The 10,618-nt window shown below is 48.3% G+C and overlaps 1 protein-coding gene across 1 annotated transcript in view; it reads left to right on the top strand.

The window, feature by feature from the left end:
* The first annotated feature begins 3,780 nt into the window (after window positions 1-3,780).
* SNTB1 (syntrophin beta 1) overlaps window positions 3,781-10,618 on the top strand; it is a 219,306-nt gene continuing 212,468 nt past the window's right edge. Inside the window, exon 1 of the mRNA XM_008689364.2 lies at window positions 3,781-4,345. Coding sequence (XP_008687586.2) covers window positions 3,796-4,345 — 550 coding nt within the window. The 5' untranslated portion in view covers window positions 3,781-3,795. The remainder of the gene's footprint in view (window positions 4,346-10,618) is intronic.

Raw genomic sequence — 10,618 nt, 5'->3', positions numbered from 1 at the left:
GTAGGTGCACAACCAAACTCTGTGGGATGATTGGATGAACACACACCACTGCTTGCGCGTGTGCCCTTGGTGCTGTGGAGCTGAGGATTCTGTGACCTGCTCTTGCAAGTCCACATTCACACAAACCTCTGGAGGAAAATGCACGTCCCGCAGGAAAGGAACCCACAGAGGAGGATCCCAGTTCTGACTAGGTGGGAAATGAAAATCAAAAGTTTAGGCCAGAGGAGGAAACAGAACAGGAGACAGAGCTAAGCAAAAGAAATCTGGTTTAAGAAAAAAGGGGTCGGGGCGCCTGGGTGGCTCAGTCATTAAGCCTCTGCCTTTGGCTCAGGGCATGATCCCGGTGTTCTGGGATCGAGGCCCACATCAGGCTCCTCCACTGGGAGCCTGCTTCTTCCTCTCCCACTCCCTCTGCTTGTGTTCCCTCTCTCACTGGCTGTCTCTATCTCTGTCAAATAAATAAATAAAATCTTTAAAAAAAGAAAAAGGGGTCGGGGAACTTCAGGTATAATTTCGGGAATACGGAGTTGGACTGGTAGTCATGAGAGCCCAGTTGCAGCTTTGGCACAAACCCACTCTGTGGCCTTGGGTCCATCGTTGCTCCACTCCGAGCTTCAATGCCACACTTATAAAACGAGGAAGGGGCACCTGGGTGGCTCAGTCGGTCAGGCGTCTGCCTTCAGCTCAGGTCATGATCCCAGGGTTCTGGAATCGAGCCGCACATTGGGCTCCCTGATCAGTGGGGAGTCTGCTTCTCCCTCTCCCTCTGCCCCCACTCGTTCTCTCAATCTCTATCTCTCAAATAAATAAATAAAATCTTTTAAAAAAATAAAATGAGGAAGCTGGAAGTCTTTTCAGTACTTTCCAGTGATCATTCTTTTTTTTTTTTTTTTTTTTTTAAAAAGAGACCTAGGAAGGGATAATCTAACTGCAAGTGTTAAGAAACTACAGGGCACTAGTCTCAGGTCCTGCAAAGAGCTAAGAATGAGGTAAATAAGGTTTACCCTTGAGAATCCACGTTGCCAATGAGAGGCCAGAGATGCAGAGCTATCTGAGGAATGAGATAGGACTTCTAGGCCTGTAAGAGCACAACAGTCACTAGTTTCAATATATTAGCATGTCTACAATTTTTTAAATAAGTATCAGTGAGGCAAGGGCAGAGTGTTCTCTAACCTTGGAAAGAGGGAGAGGCTGGAGGCAGGGACAGGCGCTACCCGTTTACACTCAGGGTGCCTAGGTGCCCCCTCCCTGCAGAATGCACCCTGTAGCTAATAGGGTCCGAGTCTTGAGGAGAGTGTGTAGGACAGTGGTTCAGAGCCCAGACTCTTCATAGCTGCCTTCAGATCCCGATTGCTATCGACTCGCTGCAGGCCCCAGGCCAGTTATTAAACCTGTATCTCTATTTGTTCACCTATGAAATGGGAATGATGTTAGTGGTAAGGATCCCCAAGAATCTCTGGGAGGATTAAATTAATGTACGTAAAGCATGCAGAATAGGGGTTGTTCGTGTAATTCCACTGACAAAGCCACCTCCAGCTAATAAGCACGCCTCCGGCCTAATGATATTCAGTATTTGTCTCCCCTCCTTCTGATGCCATTTTCAACAAGCTACTTATGTCTTCCCATGTAGGTTTGCTTACACAGGAAAAAATGTGTTAATCACAGAGATTCTGAGAAATTACCATTCCAAAGCCTGTGATATGGCATATCAATAAGTTACTTGGAGTTGTGTCTGGGCCTCCCACGTTGCTTGATCACAGAGGTAAGACGCAGGCATGATGGAAATGGAGGATATCAGTTCTGATTTCTGAATCATCACACTGGGGTTCTGGTGCCTAGCTCCTCCTTAATGTTTCGGGTTGTTACATAGACACTCAGGCTCTGATCTCCCTAAAGAGTGAGAGATTCACTCCTGTGAATCCTCAGCCTCTAAAGCAGATTGCAGTCCCAACTTGTTTTCCCACTGCCCTGGGGCAGACCTCTGTGGGCTCCCTATGATCCTGTGGCTGCTGTCCCTGCAGCTGTGGGTACGTTTACATGAAAGAACATAGATCTTGAAGAAAACTGGTGGATTAAAAATGTAGAAAAGGTGGGAGCTGCAAATAGAAGCATTAATCTGGGTCTCTGCTCACCTGCATCCAGTGACTTCTCCTCAAAAGAAGTCCCAATGTTTTCATTGTCATGCCTGGAACTCCAGCTACCCTTTAGGGATTCATCTGAGTTTTGAAGCGTTGTCAATTAAAAGTGTGGGTCATTCTGGAAGGGTTAGAGGATGTTTGGTAATGTCAATGATGATACATATCAGTGGGAATGTGTTTGATAAGATTTCTTTCCTCCGGACACCTTGCTAGGTTGGGTCTACCTTTAGGAATGAGCAGATTTGTGAGTTTTGTTTTGTTTTGATTTTGGACAGAGGGGAGAGGGGTGTACAGAGGCAGGAGATACATGAGAGACTTAAAACTCTTGGGGAGGCCCATGGCATCTGATTATGGTGGAGGGAGAACCTGAGGGGTTCAAGGACCAGGAGGACTCTGGGAGTTTCACCTGTGACACGGGTTATGTTGGCATTTCTGGATTGGCCTAGTAAAGTAACCAACAATTATCATACTGTTCCCCTGAAAAAATGCAGCCTGAGATCCAAATAAGTAACTAGTAAAGGAACTTTTCAGATACAATCAATCCATTGACACTGAGTTCTCAAATGGTGAATTTCCTATATTGGATCTTGGGAAGAAAGCGAAAGTCCCAGGAAACATTTGGTATGGCAATGGGGGGGGGGATAGGTCAGAAGCACTGAGCATATTCGCTGTTAAAGCTGTAAAGACATCAGTTCCTGGGGTCTGGGGCAGACAGTGACCTGCTGAAAACCCCCACCAGCACAGACACCTCTCCAGGGATCCGGCAGAAAGATGTCCTGCATTTAAAGAGAGGAAGTTTCGGGCACTCGGGTTATGCTGACGTTTCATGCGGAGTTCTCGGGACAGCCTTCCCTTCTTGACTCTCCGAGAACCCAAGGCCTCCGTCTGAATCTACCTGAGAATCCTCGCGCAAAGGAGAGACAGGTAAGACCTCAGCAGAAGCCAAGCCTCGGTTTGAGGAAGCCAGCGTGAGGAGACCTGGATATAGATACAGCTGGGGGTTAGGACGGAGGGGCAATCCAGCGGGGGGTGTGGAAGGGAAGGGGTCAGGAGCGTAGAGTGAGGGGACCTGGGCCGGACGAGCGGTCCCAACGGAGGAGCGCTGTGGGCGCCCGCGGGGAGGCGAGGCTCTCGAGGAGAGGGCCGGGTGGGGAGGAGAGCTGGCGCGAGGAAGCTGCCCTGCGGCGCCGTGGGCTTCGGCAGCGCGGCGGCGGGGGTCTGAGCCGGCGAGAGGGAGAGAGCGCCGGAGCTGCGGCGGCTGGAACAGGTGAGCGGCCGCGGGGCGGCGACTCCCCGCCCCTCCCCGCGGGCGTGTCTCCTCCTACCCACCCTCTCGGCGCGGAGCTGCTCCGCGGCTCCCCTCGGTTTGGGCTTTTGCAACTGGCAGCTGGCTTTTTTTTTTCCCCTCCCCTGTGTCTGTCTCTCCTTCTTTTAGGTCGTTCCACCCCGCCCAGGATCAGGCGAGGGGGAACGGGCTGGGCTGCGGCTGCCAACTCGCGCGGAGCGCGTGTGCGAACTCCCGGAGCGGCGTCCCGCGCCCTGCCTCCTCCCTGCGGGGCGCGCGCTCCTCGCTCCCCGGGCCCGCGGCCTCCCCCGCAGCCCTTCCCCACTTTTCCCCCCTTTGGCAATCACATGGCATTTTAAGAATGCCGGAAAGATGGCGGTAGCGGCGGCAGCGGCGGCGGCGGGGCCGGGCGGCGGGGGAGGCGGCCGGGCGCAGCGGAGCGGGCTGCTGGAAGTTTTGGTGCGGGATCGCTGGCACAAAGTTCTGGTGAACTTGAGCGAGGACGCCCTGGTTTTGAGCTGCGAGGAGGGCGCCGCGGCGTACAACGGCATCGGGACCGCCACCAATGGCTCGTTCTGCAGGGGCGCCGGCGGCGCGCAGCCCCCGGACTCGCCCGCGGGGGTCCGCACCGCCTTCACCGACCTGCCCGAGCAGGTGCCCGAGGCCATCTCCAACCAGAAGCGCGGCGTGAAGGTGCTGAAGCAGGAGCTGGGCGGGTTGGGCATCAGCATCAAGGGGGGCAAGGAGAACAAGATGCCCATCCTCATCAGCAAGATCTTCAAGGGGCTGGCGGCGGATCAGACCCAAGCCCTGTACGTGGGCGACGCCATCCTGTCGGTAAACGGGGCAGACCTGCGGGACGCCACCCACGACGAGGCGGTGCAGGCGCTGAAGCGCGCCGGCAAGGAGGTGCTGCTGGAAGGTAAGGGGTTAACGCCGCGCGGGCCGCGCACACACCTCCTCACCCTCTCACCGCACCCTCACACTCACCCACTAGCCGGCACAGCCTAGGGCCCCGGCGTGGGGGGGGGGTGGCGGGGAGTTTGGACAACTTTAACCCAACTGGGGGCAACTTGTCCCTACCCGAGAGTCGCTGCAGGCTTGGACCCAGCGGGGGTGTGTGCAAAGGCTGGGCGAGCAGGGTTTCTTGAGCTACGTGGCAGATGGTTAGGGCACCGTGTCTCATTTTTACCCGCGGATAATCCGACGGTAGTGTCGGGGCCCGGGAAGTGGGACTGGAAATGAAAGGCAGCGGTCCATGCTACGGTGAGAGCTCACTGAATAATCGCAACTCTCATGGTTTTCTGCTTTGGCACCATGTTCTGCTCAGAAGCCTGGGCAATCCATTTAAAAGGGTTCAGTCCTCAAGAAGAGAGGGAGGAGTGGCAGTGTTTGAACGCGAAAACCCCATCATCCTTCTGGACTTCCCTCCTCTCAGATTGGAACCCGGGCTTAAGCTGGGGAGTTGTGCCAAGGGCTGGGAAGTATGTGGCAGCTTTATGCAGAAGTTCCCTTCTGGTGCCAGGTGTTCGGCCGGTCAGTCTGGATTCCAGGCTGCTCTGGGGGGAGGGCTGGTGAGGCAGTTTTTCTGCCCGCCTTTTCCCGGGATTTTTTCTGAGTGGGGTGGAAACAGTTTTGCATTTTAAACAGTTTCCCTTGAGTGTGAAGCTTCTTGGAAAGGACTTTCTTGAGATCCTATGTGCCCAATCCCCTCATTTTTCAAGTGAATAGAATAGGTAGCCACGTTATAGTACGCTTTTGCAATTATGTGTAGAAAGGCAGTAGGGTATTAAGTGGATAATCACTCTCCTTTCCCACTACATCTGTATTTCTTACTTGGTAACTGCCTCTCTGCCCCATTGCTTGCTTTGTACATGCCTGAGTTAGAACAAATATCATGTAATTATTTATGTCTATTTACTCAGCTTTTCCCACACTGTAGATGGAGTTGCCTGGGGTCTTTTATTTAGTTATGGGTCATTTCCCTTGAGTTTAGGTGCTTAGTGATATGCATCCTGAGTGAATAAATCAATGAACCCCTAGCCACGAAAACGGAGTGTTTCAACCCAGATCTTGTAAACTGGTGGTTGATTTAAATCCTCAGTTAAGGACTTAAGTCAATTTCCTGCTCACCAGATGTGGTGCTGGTGTGTGAAACTGAGAAAGTTCAAAGTTGGGAAACTGGCTTCGTTACATGTGACAGCTGATGCAACGCTCTGGTACATCTACCTCCTGCCTAGAATACAGAGGGCTCCCCCCCACCCTGCCTTTATTTATCTAGAGGATTTGCGATGTTCTTCATATTTAATTGCTACCCTGGATCCAGAAACTGGAAGGCTATTTGCTTTGGCTTGATGATTAACATAAGTAAATAGAAAAAAGTTTTCCTGACTCAAGTGTGTGTTGGTTTGTGTGACAAGGGGCCAGTGGGATCTGGGGCAAGTGTAGTTTGGACTATAAACTGCTGGGCACCTGCTCAGCTTGCACTATTTACTATAAACTCTCCGGGGGGACAAAAGGCAGGTCATTTCTGTTTCAAGGCACTGCCCTTAATTATGTCTTTTCTTCTCCTTGGTTTCAATTTAATGAATAATGACTTAGCAAAGAGATAAAAAATATCTCTCACCCAAAAAGAGGAAGGAAAGGTGACTCCCTGCAGTTGAAAATACACTTAAAGAATCGGTTATGTGACTGTGTGAATGCAGCAACTGAAGAGTGAGTTTTGTAAAAACCTCTAATGTGACATTCTTGCTACACGTCGTCCTGTGTTGTAGGCAGGACCTCTGGGGGAAGGCCTGTGGGCCTCCTAGACATGAACCACCTGGGCTTGGGGCAGCAGTCTTATTCCCAGCCTGAGTTTTCAGATTGGCTGCAATCAAGAGAAGCAAGTAGAGGCCCCCTTCAGAACAATGGCTCTTGTTCTGAGTTGAGGTGTTGATTCTAAGTGCCGTAGGGGACATCATACACCATTAAAGCAAATATCACACATTTCCTCTTTTGTAGTTTGGAGTGGTAGATGGATTCCCAACTGAAGGGGCATATCAGAACCACCGGAAGGGCCTTTTAAAATCGCATACCTACTTGCCTGTATCCTGACTTGCAGTCTTGATTGCTGAATTTCTACAAAGGAATGGCTTTGTAGATGTAATCAGCTGGGACGAGAGGCTTAGGGAGATGTTTTAAAGATATGTTTATATGGAAAATACACGGTTGTTTTTTTGTTTTTGTTTTTTGGGTTTTTTTTTTTTAACTTAGATTGCTTTTTTTGTTGGGGGGGGGTTTGTTGGTTTTTTTTTGGTTTGTTTTTTGAGCCAGCCCCATCGCTCAAGGACAGCCAATACACACACCATTACGTGACATGCGCCCCCTGGTGGAGAATCAATACTGCTTCTGGTGGAACGCACTGAAATGAAAAGCTGAAAGGTAAGTTTCAAAGCCTGCGTTCTCATTACAGAGCCTGTCAGACTTCTCTTCACCTCTTTGAGCCTCAGTGTCTTCTGAAAAATGGGAATAAGGGAACTTGGCTGAACATTTTTACTCTACAGGGTTGCTGTATGGAAGAGAATCTGAGAGTAAAAGAAAAAAAAAGGACATGTATCAAATAGCTACTGTGATTAGTTATGTTAGAATTACATGAAATGAAGCTGAAATTGCCCTTCCCAAGGGATAGTCCATTCCTCATACCACTAGGGTTCATATTTCTTATTTTTAGTCTACTTTTTATTATTAGTATTATGTAACGGTAATGTTACATTACATACATCTGAGGGAAGGGAATCATGACAACAGCTAACATTTCTTGAGCGGTTATATGTGCCAGGCTTTATTTGCATTTGTTCCTTACACTTTCAGTAACTGTGAGGCTAGTACTGTTGTTCCTTTTACTGATGAGGAAACAAGGTTATAGACAGTGGGTTATTTGCTTAAAGTAACACAGGGAGGAGGCTTCCAGGTCTATCTGACTTCAGAGCTCAGCCTTGTAACTTCTGGGTGAAACTGATAATCCCAGCTTCTCCTTCAACTGTGTATTTAAGCCAGTTGAAGCTTCTTCAGTTCTTGGGCTCAAGATGTCCTGCCCCACTTCTCAAATATGCAGAGTGCTTGGGTCAGCGTGGAGCAGGAAAAGCAGTTGCGTGGGTCACTCAAAAGGGAAGGACAGGAAAGCGGATTGAGTCTAAAAACCTTAATGCGCCAAGTGTCTGCCTATCAAAAGGGAGCTGCTGCCATAGTGACCCGACTTCACAATGAGGCAGGGTCTCTATCATTGAATACCTGGCCAGCAAGGAGGTTACATGGTAGTTTAAGCTGAAAATAAAGCGTTAATACACTGTGCCAATTAAGTCAGTGTTTAACCAGATATTCATTAAAGTTAAGATCAGACGTCTTCACGTTATGAACTCGTTTCCCATTTGGGGGAGTAGGAGCAGGGACCCTGCATTCAGCCATGGAGATAGTGAACCCCAGAACTCTAGGGGACACCACATACACAGAGTACAGAGTGAATGGCACACTGCGGAGCTGAGCTGGGCACAGCTGCATAAATATCCCTGGTAGTTGTGGGTCAGGGATAGGATAAGTTTGGTTGCCCTTAGATTGATAGCAGAGTAGTAATTTGGAATCTGTCAACCTTTTTGTAACTGAAACTACAATAAAATTAGTTTCTCCATAACTTTATCTAGATTGAATAGTGCAGAATGTTCTGGAAGACTCATATTGGGGTATGGAAGGTGGGGGTGGGATGGGTGGTGAACAGAATCCTATCCGGGTCCAAAAGGTATCCTGTGGAGCTGGACCAGAGGAAGTGGAAATTCAAAGGAGAAGGTCAGAGACTGTTGTTGACTGAACCCTGTCCATCAAAGCTGCTCCTCAGCACCGCTCCCAGGAATGCTTGCCTGTTGAGATCATCTAAAATGTCACTTACACAATCACTTCCTTTAGTGGTAGAAATAGGGATTGCAGGACAGGGAGATGGGGTACAAGGCAGAGGCAGTGGTTTTGTTGGCGTGAAAGCTCAGGATTGGACAACAATTTGTTTTAGAGAATCTTACATTATTTAGGATATACAAAATCTTTTTAAAAATTTTATTTATTTTTTGAGAGAGAGCACGAGTGGTGGAGAGAGGGAAAAGCAGGCTCCCCGCTGAGCAGGGAGCCCAACGTGGGCCTCGATTCCAGGACCCTGGGATCATGACCTGAGCTGAAGGCAGATGCTTAACCAACTGAGCCACCCAGGCACCCTCCAACACACTTTTAATAACAAATCTTTCTCACACCCCTTTTATTTGTATAAAACAAATGTCACAAATAATATACCTAATAAATAAACTACCTAACTGTAGTTTAAATTTAAAAATCAACATAATGTCCTATTATTATATTATTATTAACATTAATAAAATGGAGAAATGAGTAAATTATTTTTAAAAAATTTCAACTGATAAACACATAGTACAACTACACCAGAGGACATAATGAAGGAGATAGATGCTAGTCCCTGTGCGTAAAATCACCAGCAATGAATAGCTACAACTGAAGATGGGTGGGGGTGTGGGATCTTTTGGAATCTGGAAAAATCTTGCACTATGAAAGGCTGCCTCAGATGTTTCAAGATGTCCAGCATCTCTGGCTCCTATCACTAAATGCTAGGGATATGCCCCTGCCACTCCCCTTGACCTCTAAAACGCCTCCATAAATATCTGAACTGCTACTGAGAAGGGCCATATTGACCCTCCACCCTCTTGATGAACCAGTATTCTATAAGAACGCTGATTCTGGGGGCGCCTGGGTGGTGCAGTGGGTTAAGCGTCAAACTCTTGGTTTCAGCTCAGGTTGTGATCTCAGGGTCATGACATTGAGCCCTGTGTCAGGCTCTGAGCTCAGCATGGAGTCTTCTTCAGATTCTCTCTCCCTCTCCCTCTGCCCCTCCCGCTTGTGCTCTCTTTCTCTCAAATAAAAAAATAGATCTTTTTTTTTTTTAAGATTTTATTTATTTATTTGAGAGAGAGAGTGAAAGCGAGAGTGAGAGAGAGCACAAGCAGGGAGGAGAGGGAGAAGCAGTCTCTCTGCGGGGCTGGATCCCAGGAACCTGAGATCATGACCTGAGCCGAATGCAGCCACTTAACAGCCTGGGGCACCCAGGCTCCCCAGTAAGTAGATCTTAAATGAAAAGAGTACCAGGGTTCCTGGGTGGCTCAGTCGGTTAAGCAACTGCCTTCAGCTCAGGTCATGATCCTGGAGTCCTGAGATCGAGTCCCACCTTGGGAACCCTGCTCAGCAGGGAGTCTGCTTCTCCCTCTGAGCTTGCCCTCCTTGTGCTATCTCTCTCTCTCTCATTCTTTCTCTCTCAAATAAATAAATAATTAAAAAAACCCAAAACAACAATACTGATTCTGCTTTACCACTTTATACTGTAGTCCCCCTTATCTGGGGTTCTGCTTTCCACAGCTTCAGTTTACCATGGTTTCAGTTTCCCGAAGTTCACCACAGCCTGGAAGCAGATGATCCTTCTCTGACAAATCATCAGAAGGTCATAGTAGCCTAATGACAGCGCCCGCATTGTCCCTCTTCCTTCATCTCATCTCATAGGCATGTTATCATCTGCCATCATCACAGGAAGGGGGAGTCCAGGACTATAAGATATTTTGAGAGAGAGAAAGGCCACATTCACGGAACCTTTATGACAGTGTATTGTTATAATTGCTCTATTTTATTATTAGTTATTGTGGATGATAACTAATTTATTATTGGTGCCCAATTTATAAATTAAACCTTATCATAGGTATGTATGTATAGGAAAAAACCGTAGCATACATAGGGTTCAGTACTGCCTGTGGTTTCAGGCAGGCATCCACTGGGGGTCTTGGAAGGTATCCCCTGCCGGACCCGTTGGTGCCGAACCTTTTGCAGACTCTTTACATATGTCATAAAAGCTAACATTTATATAATACTTGCATCACTCCAGATGCTGTTCTAAGCACTTAACATGGACTAAATCACTGGATTCTCACAATAACCCAAAACTATTTACAGATGAGAAGACTAAGGCACAGATCATTGGAGTCACTTGCCAAAGAAACACAGTGAAGAAGTTCTGATGGTGGGATCCAAACACAGACCTGATTGCTTTGGATCCTCTTGAACAGCCTTATACCAGAAGCAGATTAAGGATGCATATCCCCAGTGTGTTGATTAGGAG

This window comes from Ursus maritimus, unplaced genomic scaffold (assembly GCF_017311325.1).
Source record: "Ursus maritimus isolate PB19 unplaced genomic scaffold, ASM1731132v1 scaffold_9, whole genome shotgun sequence".
NCBI classification, from domain to species: domain Eukaryota; kingdom Metazoa; phylum Chordata; class Mammalia; order Carnivora; family Ursidae; genus Ursus; species Ursus maritimus.
Note: the sequence above shows the minus strand (reverse complement) of the source record. Positions and strands in the feature narration are given on the sequence as shown.